Genomic DNA, 15,603 nt, shown 5'->3' with positions numbered 1-15,603 from the left:
CAGAATGAGAGTCCTTCCAGCAGCGAAGGGACATCCTCGGGCCTCTAGTGGGGAAGGAAGGAAGGCCCCACCAACACCTGGAGCAGGGAGCTCTCTGGCTGAGGCACGGAGGCTTCCAGTCTCAACAGAAAGCATTTTCTGTGCTTTCTCTGCCGACCACGGCGCCTGAAATTACACTGGCTATTATTAAAATGGACGTGCCCCCCGACGTCATGCTTGTTATCAGCTAACATGTCATAAGGCCAGTAAGAAAGAGAAGTGATTTGCAGGGCAAAGTGAGGAAGGAAAGAACAGGCTGTTCCCCCGCTGTGGCCCACCTCTGCCTCTGGCCCTCAGGACTCCTGGTTCCCAGACATGTGGGTGGCGGGCGGTGCCGTGGGTAAAGTAGGATGTGCTAGGCGGCAGCCACGGCCATCAGCCTTCCTGCAGCCTTCCCCAAGGACTGAAGCAAATGTCCCCACTGTCACTGAGGATCTAAAAGTGCCAGGGACCGTGGCCTGGGGGAGAAGGAGGATCGGTTGTTCTGCAGGTGCTGCCCCAGCCGTGGGTATTGCAGAGATGAACGAGACTAGCCTGGGGGCTACCTCCGCGTGCTTTCCGTTCTAATGAGAGGAGAGTCACATGCAAGTCAACAGATACCATATAAATATAAATAGAATAACTTACTTATATAATAAGTGTAATAACTCTGGAAAAAGAAAAATGCTGCACAGAAGGTAAAACAGAGTGATGGAAAAGTGAGTAATATGGTGGGTGAGGGGCCGCTCTCTGGACAAGGAGGTCATTGCAGCCTGAGCAGACCCAGGGGTAGAGGCCGTGTTCTCGGCAGAGGGGAGAGCAAGTAAGTCCCAGAGATGGAGCTGAGGGTGTCCTAAATGAAAGCAGATCTGTGCGGCCGGCCAGACCCTGGAGGGGGCAAAGGGAGAATAGAACAAGGTATAGAGGGCAGATTGTACAAACCACGGGAAAAGGGTGAATTCTATACTGAGAGTAGTAGGAGCCTCTAAGTATTTTAAGCAGGACGGTGACACAATCTGATTTGTGTTTTCTTCTTTTTTTTCCCTTAAACTTTATTTTTATTTGAGGGAGAGCAAGAGAGCATGAGCGGGAGGGGAGGGGCAGAGGAAGAAGAGAGAGAGAATCCCAAGCAGTCTCCACTCTGAGCTCAGCAGAGAGTCCGACGCAGGGTTTGATCCCACGACTGTGAGATTATGACCCGAGCCAAAACCAAGAGTCAGACGCCCAACCAACTTGAGCCACCAAGGCACCCAATTTCTATTTTCTAAAGATGCTTCTAGGTGTGGTGCAGAAAACAGGCTGAGGTCTGACAAGCTGACATTATTGCTCTGGAAGGGACGGTAACACCTGTTTGTAGATATCGGCCGTACAAGGTAGAAGGTACAGCGGGCCATCAGAAAGGTGCCGGCGACGAGGTGTGGGCGTTCCCAGGGCAGGTGAGGCAACTGCGCTGGGGATCTTCAGACTTTTTCTTCTTCCTTCCATCCTCAGGGTTTTTGCCTCCTCTGGCATCCACCTTCTCAGCCCAGCCCCTCGTGAGCAGCGCTGGTAGGGCCTTTTCTTCTCACAGAGAAGAGGTCTGGCGTAGAGGTGAGAGGTCCAGCAGGTGAAGGGGCACAGAGGTTAGGCATGTGACTCAGCCCTGCTTCCCAGGTAGGGTGGCTAGAGGGTGGCGCCTGGCCTCTCTCAGCCGTGGGGAAACACAGCAAAGACGGAGGTTAGAGACCGCCCAGGTGGAGATGTGTTGAACTGAGGAGAAGAAGAAAGTGTACACTCTGTGCCAGGAGTCCTAGTTTGGACATTAGCACGGTCCCCACTGTGACTCCCGCCGGCTCTCTGCAGCCAGCTGCGCCCTTTTCCATGCGCAGCCAGAGGCTGGTTATCTGCCCAGAACTTCCTGTTCCAGCATTTGACTTAAGTGCTGTCTTTACTGTTCCAGCCCAGTGACACTCCAAGTTCTCGGAGTCCTCTGAATCTGCCTGGAGCCAGAAGTGAGATGGAAGAGAAGGTAGTGTAATTTGAACTTACGCTTTTAGTTTCATTACTTCCACTTACATTTCGGCCCCCTCTTTTTTCAGTCTACCGTCTCATTTTTCCATTCCTAAATGCTGCCTTCACCCATTACCTTCAATTCCTTCAGAACATTACCAGTGATAGATGTTAGGGCGTCTGTTTCCATGGCATTGCATCTGCTGGGACTGAACCCCACTCAGGAAAACAGCCACCTCCCAGCCTGCATGTATTTGCACACTTTTTTTTTTTTAAAGATTTTATTTATTTATTTATTTGACAGAGAGAGACAGCCAGCGAGAGAGGGAACACAAGCAGGGGGAGTGGGAGAGGAAGAAGCAGGCTCCTAGTGGAGAAGCCTAACGTGGGGCTCTATCCCAGAATGCCGGGATCACGCCCTGAGCTGAAGGCAGATGCTTAACGACTGCGCCACCCAGGCACCCCTGTATTTGCACACTTAGACATTGGTCATCTTCCTAAATGTGCCACGTCCTTTAAGACACTGTTAAGTCACTGAAAAAGACATTCCAGAACACCTAAAGGTATACAGGTCTGTAAGGAAAAGAGCCTCCTTCTATTTAGAGATGAAAAAAAAAAAAAAAGACCTCAGCATTTCTCTACATGTATGTTTTTGTTTAACTTTTTTGTGTTCAGTCGAAACCCAGGACTGTGCCTGTAGGAGTCCCGGGAACCCAGTCCACTCCCATGAGCAATCTTCACCTGCACGGGGCTCCAGGCATCCTCCTGGGGGCTGGTACAGTGAAAAGAGTATGTCCCTGAGTCTTCTGAAAGGGGGTGCCTGCAGACTGTGCCACCACCCAAACAATGAAGAAGCCTGGCTGGAATACACTAGAAATGCAACCTTGCATTTAAATCTCAGCTTCAGGTGCTTCTCTGTGCCTTCAGTCTGTCACATTTGGCTCGAACACTTTTTATTCATCCCTCTATTAGGGGATGGAAATAAATGTTTGATTCATCTCTTTTCAACAAGAGTTCAAAATTTGATACCTATTGGAAAGATAACCATAAACAAAAGCTAGGAGCCCAAAGGCTGGAATTATTTTTCCTTTCTTCTGTGCTTTCTTATCATAAGTTATTATTTACTGAGCATCCAATTTGCTCTTGGAGCTGGCTTGGTCCTTTATCTTTTGTGCATGAATATGGAAGGTAATCGTGAAAAAGCTGTCCGCTAAGCCCCACCGGCTCTGCATGGGTAGCATGAATGCCCCCACCAACCCTGTGCTTGAGAGCGGCCGGCCCGGCAGGGAGGGCCCAGAGCGCCCTCTGCCTTGCGCTGGCGCCATGCAGCTGGGAGCCCTCCCCTTGCTGCCGGCCTGTAAATACTCAGGAGTTAAGGTGTGGCTTCTTCTCCATCCATTCATTGAGGCCTCTGGGTGCAGGGTGAGCTGGGTCTCTCTGACCTATCTAGATATGTACCGTTTGTCGAGGCTGTGGTTTCTAAGTGCGCACATCTAGGTTACAGTGCTGCCGTTCACTCTCTGAGGGACTGCCCTCACCCCTGTGTGGTACATTTCTGCTCTTTTTCTGCCAGGGCCTCTGCCTCTCAGCAACTTGGTGCACTTAACCCAGGGCTCTGTGGCCTTGGAGTGATTGTGCTAGAACATTTTTGTGGGTAGAAATTTCATGCCCTAGGCATAGACGATCTACTTTGCTGTTGTTCTTCATTCCTCCCCAAAATATTTATTGAGCACTTGCCAAATGAGATTTGCTACTTGGGCATAAAGGGGACTGAAGAGATGAAAAAGACACGTTCCCTGCCTCAAAGGGACTAAGGTAGAAGCTGAGGGATGTTTGCAGGTGTCTGAGGTCGTGTCTTAGATGATAGAGTCCTTAGCATAGAGATGAGCTGGTCCAGGGCTGAGCAAACTATTGACTTATTTCAGGCTCTGTGGCCATAAGGTCCAACCAGGACACTCCCCTCTGTTGTGATCTTCCTTTTTAGCCCAAAGGCAGCCAAAGACAATGGACGATGGGCATGGCTGTGTGCTAGCAAAACTTTATTTACCAAAATAGGCTGGGGGCAGGATTGGGCGCCCTGGCTATGTTTTGTCAAACCGCCCATCTACTCTAACTCCCCCCCGCCATATTATTCAGAGTAGGAAAATTAGTCCCTGAAAGGTTACATGACCTTTATGAGTTAATGCACATATCATTGGCAGAATAAATCGTCAGTTTCCCCTTTTAATTCCCAAAGCCGTGCTCATCTCACTGTTCCAGCGAGCCCCCTCTGCTCAAAACCGTCTTGGGTGGGGCCGCGCAAGGTGCAGGCTCCATCCAGCAAGGGGCCTGTGGCTCTGGGACTCTTCGCACGTGGTTCTGATCGGGACTATGTGGTTTGATCTCCATACAGGTGGCTCCAGTTAAACCGTCTCGGCCAAAAAGGCACTTCTCTTCTGCTGGAACCATCGAAAGTGTCAACCTAGATGCCATCCCCCTGGCCATCGCTCGCCTGGACAACAGTGCCGCGAAGCACAAATTGTCTGTTAAGCCAAAAAACCAGAGGGTGTCTAAGAAGCACAGGCGACTTGCCAGGGTATGTAGAGCCCACACCCAGCTGACCAGGCAGCCACCCTTGCTTGCCGGCCCCCGATTCTACCCAGGGGAGGTGGTGCCGTGAGAGGTCAGTAGAAGGAATGAGGTCTCTCGCATCAGGGACCTGATGTGTGGCAGTGAACAAGGGCAAGCAGGCCCATTAACTTTCCATCGCCCTTTCTAACGTTGCCTGTCTGGAGGCTGGTGGACCCCAGCTCGCCTGCCATGGCTCAGCCAGAAGCTCTTTGGTTTGAGCTGGGTGGACTTTGAAGTCACAGATTTCAGGGCCCATCAATGAAGTGCAAATCTCATTTTTTCTACTGATTCTCCTATGATTCATCTGTATTAAGCAAAAGGAATTTAAGAATGACCAATAAAGGGTCTACTGGGTCAACATGAAGGGGATGTGTTTTCCTCCACCCTCGCAATTTACTCTTGGTGTGCTGGCCTGGGTTTACCGAGCTTTGTACTTAGGAACAGCTGCCCCTTCTTTTGAGATGAAGAGGCCCACCGACATTGTGAATAGGGTGGGTAATGGTTGCCTGTGCCAAAAGAAAAGGCTAATTCTTTTTTTCCTTACTCATGTTAGGATCGACCAAATGAACAGGGTGGCCTTCCGAGTCAGCTGTCCCTGGACCAGAACGGACACTCTAGAGAAGACAAGCCAATTTGGCACGAAGAGGAACCAGAGCTGCTGGACTTGGAAGAAGAGAAGAGATGCCAAGAAGAATACTGGCTAGAACTTGAAGCCAAATGCAAACAGCAAAAGGCTGAGGCAGCTGAGAGGAGACGCCTGGAAGAGCAGAGACTCCAGGCCCTGGAGAGGCGGCTTTGGGAAGAGAACAGAAGGCAAGAGCTCTTGGTGGAGGAAGGAGAGGACGAGGAGGGAGAGGAGACAGACCTACAGCCGGAGGCAGAAAAGAGGCAGCGGGAAGAGGAGAGCCAGAGACTGGAAGAGCATGGTGGCCAAGGCCGAGAGCGGAAGGAACAAGAGGAAGGAAGGCACCTGGAAGCCCACAAGCAGCCGCCCCTCCAGCGACACACACAGCAGGAAGGGCAGGTGGTGGGGAGCCGGCAGGAGGAGGCTGAAAAGCCTCGGCCATCACAGGAGGAAAGAGAGTTGAAGGAACTCAGGAGGCAGGAGGAGCTGGAGGAGCAGCGGAGGCAGGAAGCTGAGAAGGCAGCGGGCGGGAGGAGGAGGAGCAGCAGGAAAGGGAGGAGCAGCGGCGGCTGCGGGGGGAGGAGGAGGAGCAGCGGCAGCTGGAAGAGGAGCAGCGCCGGCGGGAGGAGGAGGAGCAGCGGAAAAGGGAGGAGCAGCTGCGTTTGGGAGAGGAGCAGCGCTCGCGGGAGGAGAAGAAGCAACGGGAAAAGGAGGAGCAGGAGCAGCGGGAGGAGGAGCAGCAAGAATGGGAGGAGAAGCGGCGGCGGGAGGAGGAGCAGCGGCGGGAGGCGGAGGCAGAGGCAGAGGCAGAGAGAAGGGCAGAGCTGGGAAAGCGGCAGGAAGTGCAGCGTCGGGAAGCCGCGAGAGTGCATGAGAAGTGGCCGCAGCCGGACGACAAAAGGGGCTTGAGGAGCCCACTTCAAATTGACTTTGCGGAGAAACCTGGGAAACGAGAAAACCTGCAGCCCGAGAAGCAAAGAGAAAGCTGTGAGGAACCCAGGATTTGGGAGAAGCAGAGTGAGGAGGCCGAGCCAGCCGGCGAGCAGCAGGGGCAGCGCGGGGATGTGCCTCGGTATGGCCGTCGTGCACGTCCGGAAGAGAGACCAGAAACTAGCGTGCAGCCTCCCCAGATACAAGAGGCTCAAGTGGAGGAGACGCCGGCTCCCAGGGAGAAGAAGGAAGCTGCTGCCCCAGAACAAGACAGAAAGGGGGAGGAACTCCGGTGGCAGGAAGTGGATGAGAGGCAGAGCATGCCCAGGCCCTACACTTTCCAGGTGTCATCGGGAGGGAAACAGATTCTCTTCCCCAAAGTCAATTTGAGCCCAGTGACACCCGTGAGAGATGCGGCACTTGCCTCCGCTCCCCACGCGCCCAAGATCCCCCGAGCCAGCCCGGCCTCCCATACCCTGCCCTCCTCCCTGAGTGTTCCCCATACAGCCATTCTGGTCACGGGGGCGCAGCTCTGCGGCCCGGCGGTCAACCTGAGCCAGATCAAAGACACGGCGTGCAAGTCTCTCCTGGGCTTGTCAGAAGAAAAGAAGCACGTGGATGTCCCTGCCCTGGAGAACCCGCCCCGAGCGCCTGTCGACGCCCGGGCAGGCAGCGGGAAGGTCAGGGCCCCCCAGGAGTCTCCGAGCAGCGTGGCCGCACTAGCCGAATGGGCTTCCATTCGGTCCAGGATCCTGAAGAACGCGGAGGGTGAGCAGCGCAGCGACAGAGATCAGTCTCGGCCAGGTGACGAGCACAGCCCCAGGGCCCGCTGTGATTCCCGCGGGAACCTCCGGAAGACCCCCTCAGTAAATGCGAAGTTCTCTATTAAGCCCGCTTGGCAGAAATTCTCCGACGGTGGCACTGAGACCTCCAAACAGAACACAGAAGCAGAGAGCATTAGAAGAAGACCCTCGCTGGGACCCGGCGACGGGCCAGTGCCCCAGCCTCTGGCTACTAATGAGCTCCCCAGGCGTGCAGAGAAACCAGAGCCGGCAGACACCACAGAGGGGTGCAAATTTGCCAAAGACCTCCCATCTTTCCTTGTCCCAAGCCCTGCTTACCCGCCACCGAAAGCAGTGGCCCATGCAGAGCCCATGACCACTTCAGGCAGTGAGCCCACCACCGGTAGAGGAAAGCCTGACCCCTCGATGTCTGGCCAGGAGGAAAAAGCCTCGCCTTTTGGAATAAAATTGAGAAGGACCAACTACTCCTTGCGCTTCCACTGCGACCAACAGACAGAGCAGAAGAAGAAGAAAAGGCACAGCAGCACCGGGGACAGTGCCGATGGCGGCGCACCTGCACCCGGGAGCACAAAAGGAGAGAAGGAGACGGAAGGCGTGGGCCCCAGGCACGGCCCGTCCCTGCACCCGGAGAGGAAGCAAGCCCTGTCCGCCTGGAAGGACTCTGCCGAGAGAGCCCAGCCTGCGCCCGCCGCCCCGCCCGGGCCCCCACCGGCCGCGGAGCACGACAAGGCAGCCGGCAAAACGCCCCTGGCGCCAAAGCCTGCGCTGGCCCCCAAGCCTGCCGGTCAGACCCCCCCCTCGTCCCCACTCTCCAAACTGAGCAGGCCCTACCTGGTGGAGCTGCTGGCCCGCCGGGCGGGCAAGCCGGACCCGGAGCCCAGCGAGCCGGGCAGGGAGGCTCAGGAGGGCAGTGCCCCCCGGCCGCCGTCGCCCCCGGAGCAAAGGAAGGCGTACAAGAGCGAGGAGGAGGAGGAGGAACCAGAGAGGAAACCCACTTGCCCGGCTCTGCCCGCCACTCGGCCCGACAAGCATTCCCCGACCCCTGAGGCCGGGAAGAAAGGTAGGCTGGGGTCGGTGGGATCGCCCGGCCTGTGCCCGGCGCCTCGGGTGGGTCACGGCCGAAGCGGCAGCGGCTCCCGCCGGGGGAGGCCCCTCGCAAGCCCTCACCAGGCGCGTTTCTCGTTCAGCCGTGGAATTGCGGAGAGGCCGGTTGAGCGACGCGCTGCCGCTCACGGCGTTCGTGCGGCTCAGCCAGGTAGCCCGTGCCGGTGCTCTTGGACGGACGCGCTCCGCCGGCCGGTGGCCCCTGGCAGATGGCCCTCCCCGGCAGGACGTCCTGAGTCTTACGAGGGCCGTGCAGGGGCGCTGGGGACTGCGGGCTCCTGCACCAGCCGGCCTCCCTGGGCAGTGGCGCCGAGCGGGGAGCCGACGGGCCTTCGGCCGCAGCACCGGCCTGAGGAGCCCCGTGTGGACGGGTCGCGTCGGCGCCGCTTGCTGCAGAACGCTCCGCGGCTGCATCCCCGCCGCAGCCGCCTGGCCCTGCGAGGCCGCCCCGCTGCCTCGTGGTGCTCCCCACCAGCCGGGCTCTCTCGGCTTGGCTCAGGGGCCCCTGAGAACCTCCATCCAGTACTTTTCTTCTCTGTTTCGGAGAGCTGGCAGTAACGTGCGGGTCATAGTCCCGGAAGTTGCTCACGTTTCTCAGAGAAGTTCTCCCCCGAGGTTTATCAGGAAGCCCGGAGGCCTTCTCTGTTGTTGAATCGTTGGGATGCACGAGAACAGAGCTGTTCCCCAGCAGTACTGGTTGGGCTACTTGCCTTACGGAAGGAAGAGCTCGTCCTTTTTAATCAAGCCTTAGACCGGCATGTAAATCAGCAGTTTCCAGACCATTTCTCCCTAATTTCTGTTTGTGCTGCTGACGTGAAGCCCATTTTCAGTTTTTGCTCTATTTGTGTTTTTGTGTTTCCCTCTGGGCTGGGCCCTGGGGCATCGCCGTGGTGAGTCCCTCAAGCCCGGTAAGAGCTGCCCCCTAGTTCCCCGCAGCCTGGCGGGACTCGTGCTGGCAAGCCCCGTTGGCCTTCAGAGCTAGGTGTTTTGGGGGGTCTGGCTCTTGGGTAGAAGTCTTAAAAGTTGGGGTACCAGGTGTGGAGTCCAAACCCTTTCACCTCAAGGAGAAGCTAGGAGTTGTGAGTTCCCTCCCAGTTGTGGGTTGTTGTACAGGCAGTGGGTTTATGATGAGATTGTGTCTCAGTTTCAATCTCCTTTCGTGTGTGGTTTTTCTCATTCACACAATGTGTAGGAGTTGTTCAGCTTGTTTTTGAATCGTTTTTAAAGGGAATTGTTGCATATATAACTGTATGTTGGGTATGACCATGGGAGGAGAGGAGTTCCGGATCCTTCTATGTTGCCGCCTTGAACTGGAGCCCAATTTTCAGTTTTGACATTAGCTTTGGTGTCATTAGCTTTTATGATCTTGTCAAAGTCCGTCTCACTGTCTAGGGGACTCTATCACTCCTTAGCTTCTCCCCAGAGAAATAACTCTTCTTTCTCTTAGAGAAGTCCCTTTATTATAATTTTCTACCAAAAACTGTTACTGCCCCGTTTTCTTCCCCAGGATCCAGATTCTGGCCTGTCATGCTCTGCTAACTGAATTTTTCTTTGCTAGGAAAGAAGCATGGACACAAAGTCCACATGCCCTGGGATGTCTAAAGACCATTGGGATTTTCCCGCCCCACCCTAGGCCAGGCTGACCAGTGCGTTGGACTGAACACCCCCATCAGAATATAAATGTTAAGGCTGGATCTCCAGTTTCATTTGTAGTGCCATCATTAGCTAAAACCCCCGGAGCGCCACATGCATTTAGGGTGAAGTTCACCGAAACAACAGCCGACATAAGTCTGTGTTGCAAATCATGGTGCTACCTTTTATTTTCTTTGGCCAGCTCCTTGACAGCTCTGCCTTCATAAAGCGGCCGGCAAAGAGCTTGTCAGCTCTGCTAGGTTCTTCTGTTTGTATTACTAGTAGCCTCACAGTGTGCTGAAAGCAAACAAGCGAGGGTAGCGTTTCTGGTTCTCTCCCCTCCCTGCCAAACTTGGCGCTTCCAGCTTCCCTCGGGGGTCTGTAAATACACTGTTTGTTCTGTGTGGCCTTCTGGTACGTGGCCTGAGTGAGGATGTCTGTGCCAGTCTAAATAGTAAATATTAGAGGAGCTTGATTTCATTTTTCTTTTTAGATTTAAAAATATATCTGAAATTCTAACCTTTTATTCCTTTAGCCCCAGTGACTCGCCTTGCACATCCCCTAGGGCACACACCCCCTTTATTTTGTAGACCACTGCTGTAGAAAGAGATTTCCAACCCCAAGTCTGAGGCCAGTGAGAACCAATCCATAGGCTGAGCCACTATGAGAGCTTTGACTCTGAATCCACCCCAGTGGGAATTCAAATAACAATGATAATCCCTGTGCTTGTTCTTTAGATGTTGGCCATTCTGAAATGAACCAGATATTAAGTGGCCCTTTCTCCAAGAACTTACCTTCAGGAGCAGTAGTTCAGAGCCTGTAAGGCCAGGCTGTACCTGCTCATGTCCCCACAACATGGAGGAGGGAGTGTGAACGGCCTATAGTTCCCCTCATCCGCCGAGTTTAGAAGGAGAGAGAATAGGTTTAAACAAATGTTTTACCCTGGCTTCTTCCACCTCAACTCTGATTTTTCTATGATCTTGTGGTAGCTGTCTGGGCCAGTCCTAAGTCAGTGATCTAGAACTTTACTTCAGGATATGAGAGTCGGCGCCATTATTTGTTGAAGGCCTTTGGGCAACCTAGGCTGAAATTCGGAGAGGAACCCTATTTTAACATCCTCAAATGTTTTCTGTTTATTGATCCCCAGCTACAATCCAGACCTGTTAGGCCCTTATACGTACTGTGTTACAGCCTTTTTAACGTCTGGTCATAACTCCAGAGTGTGCTATTCAAGCCACAGTTCTAAGGAAATAAAAATCTGGCTAGCGATTTACCTTTTCAAATAAAAAAAAAAAAAGGCAATTATACTTAAAAGGTATTTTGACCCTTGTGATAAAAACACCAGTCAAAATTGTTGTCAGGAAACTGGCCAGTGGTTTTAATGACCTTCAGATGGAATGTTTAGTGTAGGATTTTCTGTTACATAATAGCTTTAAATGGAAATCATTTGGGTCTTGGCAATTTGGTTTTCAGACCTTTTACAAACAGGTATTACACGGCCCTTGAGTAAAAAAACCCAAAATTTATTTAATTAGTTCCCATGTATCTAAAGCTTCTCAGGCATAATGCTTGAAGTGGTGAATACAGTTGAGCCTTGAACATTGTGGGGTTAGGGGCACCACCTTCCCACACGGCTGAAATCCGTGTATTACCTTTGACTCCCCTAAAACTTAACTACAGCTGACTGGAAGCCTTACTGATAATGTAGACAATTAACTCATATTTTGTATATTAAATACTGTATTCATACAATAAACTAAGCTGGAGAAAAGAAAAAATGATTAAGAAAACCGTGAGAAAGAGATAATTCATTTACAGTACTGTGCTGTTTATTTTTAAAAAATCCACATAGAAGTAGTTTTGCACAATTCAAACCCACGTTGTTCAAAGGTCAACTGTATTTTTAAATTTTTTTGGCTAACTGAAGATTAAAAATACTCAGTTTTTTTTTTTTAATACTTCTGAAGTGTGCCAGTTTTCATTACTGTGTTAGATCTTAACTGAATCTTTATTTGATGATTAGGACAGTATAACAACCAAGACTCATTATAAGTAGGAATTCTCTTTGTACAGATCTAAAAGGTATAGAAAAGCAGAATCTGCCCCTTTTTTGTGCTTGAATTCCTAATTTGGTTTTACTTTGGTTCTTTCTCCTCAATATAAAGTCAAGTTGACTGAGAGCCCTGTTTGGTAGGTTCTGGATCATCAAAGTGAAAACTTCTGGTGGATTTCAAAAGAACAGGACTATAGTGAGCCCTTTTCCTTTGAGAGAGTAAAGGATTCAGTGCCAGAATGATTATCTCTAAAAGGGCATAATTTTTACTTGAGGGAAAAGAAGGGGATGATTCTCATAGACATAAACAGAACAGGTCACTTGTAAAGCGGTTACTATATGCCAAGCACTGTCCTGAATGTTCTAACACCCAGGATCTCTTCATCTTCGGGGCAGCCTGATGAGGCATGTGCCATTATCATCTCTACTCTGTGGATTAGAAGACCTTAGGAAAGTTCAAGTAGCTTTTGCTTGACATGAGGTCAAACCCCGGGCTGCTTGGTTTAAAAGTCTAATTACTCAGCCTCTGCTGCCCACCACCTGGGAAGCGCGTTTACCCCCGTTGTCAGCCACAAGAAGAGCACAGACTGGAAATCGGAAGTCCTAGGTTCAGACTTCAGCCTGGGCGCTAACCGCTAGGTGACCTCGGGTCTGTCAGAGGAGAGCATTGGCCCAAGATCACGGTTTCCCACTGTGTTCTTCAGAGCCCTCACTGGGTAGAGCAGCCTCCCTTGTATCTCTTTCATCCATTGGAGTGCCACATAGGATGTTTTGGGGGTGGGGCTTAAAAAGCAATAAATGAGAACAATAAATCAAATAAGAGCCTGAGTCCCCTGTAGGCCTGAGATTTTCTGACACTGGAGATCTTATTTTTACTTCCATTTGGAGGGAAAGAAAATGCTTCTGTGTTTCTGTTGGTCAAAGATGTTACCGCCCCACCTAGAGACGCCTGTCAGGCATCGGTGCAGAGCTCACATCAGGAAGGACAGTTGAGTATTTCATGTCACAAGTTGTACAGGGTGCGGGATCAAGATAAGTGAGCGGTCTCACTGCAAACCTGGTTTTGCCTTGCCCGCTTCTGATCACAGTTCCATGGTGGGGGGCGGTGGCTGCGCAGGCAGATCTCCACACCACCAGACAGTCCTCAGACACCACAGTTCAACTCCGTTCCGATGCGATCTACCTGGAGTTGGCATCAGGCCCCACAGGTTTAGGGCTCAGTCCCACAAGACTGTCCCCTCTTCAGATGCCATTCCCAAGTTCAGGCCATCACCTGATTGACTTAAATCAGAGATTCTCATGAACCCCTCCTTGGGTTCAGTTAATTAGCCAGAGCAGCTCACAGAACTCAGAGAAACATTTTGCTTTCTAGATGACCAGTTTATCATAAAAGGATATAATGCAGGAACAGTCAGGTGGAAATGATACAGAAGGGCAAGGTATGGGGAAGGGCATGGAACTTCTCTGCCCCCAGAACACACCTCTCCCTTCAAATCTCCATGTGTTCACCAAGCAGAAACTCCTTGAACCCCGTCCTTTTGGGTTTTTATGGAGGCTTCATTACGTGGGCATGACTGATTACATCATCAGCCATTGGCAACTGAACTTGATCTCTCGTCCCTCTCCCCTCCCTGGAGGTTGGGGGTGGGAACAAAAGATCCAACCCTTCTAATCACATGGTTGGCTCCTCTGGCAACCAGCCCCATCCTTAGCGTTGGTCCCAAAGTCGTCTCATTAATGGAATAAGAGACACCTTATGCTCTCAACACTTAGGAAATTCCAAGGGTTTTAGGAGCTCTGAGCTCTAGAAATGAGCACAAAGACCAAATACATATTTCTTTAAAATTTTTCAAAGTTTATTTAATCTCCACACCCAGTGTGGGGCTCGAACTCATGACTCAGAGATCAAGAGCCACATGCTCTACCAACTGAGCCAGCCAGGTGCCCCCAAATATATATTTCTTCAAAATCACAATATCAGGGCGCCCGGGTGGCTCAGTCGGTTGAACGTCTGCCTTCGGCTCAGGCTGTGATCTCAGGGTCCTGGGATTGAGCCCCTAATCGGGCTCTCTGCTCAGCAGGGGACTCTGTTTCACCCTCTCCCTCTGTTCCTCCCCACTGCTTGTGCTCTAATAGATTAATAAAATCTTTTTTTTTTTAAATAAATCACAATATCACAGTCTCTTTTTCCACAGAAAAGCCGGTTCTTCAGAGCAGGCACTCTTTAGACGGCTCCAAACTTGCGGAGAAGGTTGAAACTGTGCAGCCGCTGTGGATAACGTTAGCACTGCAGAAGCAGAAGGGGTTTCGGGAGCAGCAAGCAACTCGGGAGGAGAAGCAGCAAGCCAGGGAGGCCAAACAGGCAGAAAAGCTCTCCAAAGAGAACGTGAGTAGCCTGAGCTCTTCAACTTTAACTTTGCCTTCCCTGAGTTTGGCTCTTTTGGATCCCAAGGTTTTAAAAAAACAAAGCAAAACAACAAAAAAAAGCTAGCTGGGAGTGGTGGAGAATTCTTAGGGTAGAGCAATAAATTGAGCACCGTTAAACCAGGGAAGTGTTTTCAGTTAGTAATTTTGTTTGGTTTCCTTATGCTCTCAGGTTGATCTGACTTGGTAGAATCATGATGACAAGCAGTGATCCGTGCACACAGCAGTTACAGAAGAAATAAGAGAATGATTATATTTGAGCAGGAAGTTGGGAGGAAAACCAGGAGTCTTGCTCTGTGGCCCCGATTTTATAGTCTCTTCAATGGGCCTCTTCTTGGAAAGTGGCTTTCCCTCTTTGAGACCTTTGAGCTGAGCTGAGCTGCTCCATGGTTGGGGGTCACAGTTGGCCCCACATTGCTCCCAAGTGCAGTCTAACTGCTCCTTTAGGAGCAGAGGTTGGGGGCTGGCAGGCAGAAGCCCCCACGGCCTTGCATGGTCAGTCTTTCCATGTCCTTAGGTTGACAACACACGCCCCCTGACTCTCCACCCACCCAGGTCAGTGTCAGCCTGCAGCCCGGAAGCAGCAGCGTCAGCAGAGCGGGGTCCCTGCACAAGCGCCCTGCCCAGCCGGAAGAGAAGAAGCCGGAGACCGCAGCGTCCAGGCTTGAGCGCAGAGAACAGCTGAAAAAGGCCAACACCCTTCCTACATCCGTGACAGGTAGGGAGAGCAGGCCCACGGCTGTGTTAACTGTGGTTACGGGCTCGTCGTCTCACAGCTGCTTTCCGTCCTTGAGTGTGAGCACAAGCACAGCACACGAGGCCCTTCAGGGCCCCGGCTGCCTCACAACCCCACACGCCCGCTGTGAGGAAGCTCATCTGATAAAGCCCTCCAGGGACTCCCCACCATCAGTGCTGCGATGGTAAATGGCTGACAGTCACCCTTCAGGGAGCGGGGAGACCTCTGATTTGTAGCATTGGACAGTTTTCATGGGGTAAATCCTCCCACCGTGGCCAGTTTCAAGCTATCAGTATGGTATCGACTGGTCCGCTAAATTCCTGAACATTGAACGAGCCCTCTCCACGCCCCACTGCCTCCAGCCCCAGCAACAGGAGGCTCACTGGCTCCCGCGAGAGAGACTAGAGACCGAGACCGTAAGAATCCTAAGAAAGGAAGAGGCAAGATAATAGGATTTGGGGGAAAGGCTGAAGTTTAGGTAAAATTTAAGCGGAATGGGGTTTTGATGGGTTCAGAGCAGAGGAGGGATTGTATATAAAGGGGTTGATTTCAAACCTGAGCTGAAAAGTGGACTCGGTCTTGTTTCCTGTGACACTGAGAAGTGGAGGCTGAATCTGAAAACCCCTATTGGAGCTCAGCACCCGGGTGGGAAGTGGAGCTGCTGCTCTGAATCAGGGAC

At 51.9% G+C, this 15,603-nt stretch overlaps 1 protein-coding gene across 1 annotated transcript in view; it reads left to right on the top strand.

Annotated features, from left to right (window-relative positions):
- CRACD (capping protein inhibiting regulator of actin dynamics) overlaps positions 1-15,603 on the top strand; it is a 120,556-nt gene that overhangs the window by 100,842 nt on the left and 4,111 nt on the right. The window contains exons 5-10 of the mRNA XM_019798440.2: positions 1,958-2,026; positions 4,400-4,582; positions 5,171-5,644; positions 5,827-8,035; positions 13,960-14,150; positions 14,744-14,906. Coding sequence (XP_019653999.2) covers positions 1,958-2,026; positions 4,400-4,582; positions 5,171-5,644; positions 5,827-8,035; positions 13,960-14,150; positions 14,744-14,906 — 3,289 coding nt within the window. The remainder of the gene's footprint in view (positions 1-1,957; positions 2,027-4,399; positions 4,583-5,170; positions 5,645-5,826; positions 8,036-13,959; positions 14,151-14,743; positions 14,907-15,603) is intronic.

The sequence above is a fragment of the Ailuropoda melanoleuca genome, chromosome 11, assembly GCF_002007445.2.
Source record: "Ailuropoda melanoleuca isolate Jingjing chromosome 11, ASM200744v2, whole genome shotgun sequence".
Taxonomy (NCBI): domain Eukaryota; kingdom Metazoa; phylum Chordata; class Mammalia; order Carnivora; family Ursidae; genus Ailuropoda; species Ailuropoda melanoleuca.
This window is presented reverse-complemented; position numbering and strand designations above follow the sequence as displayed.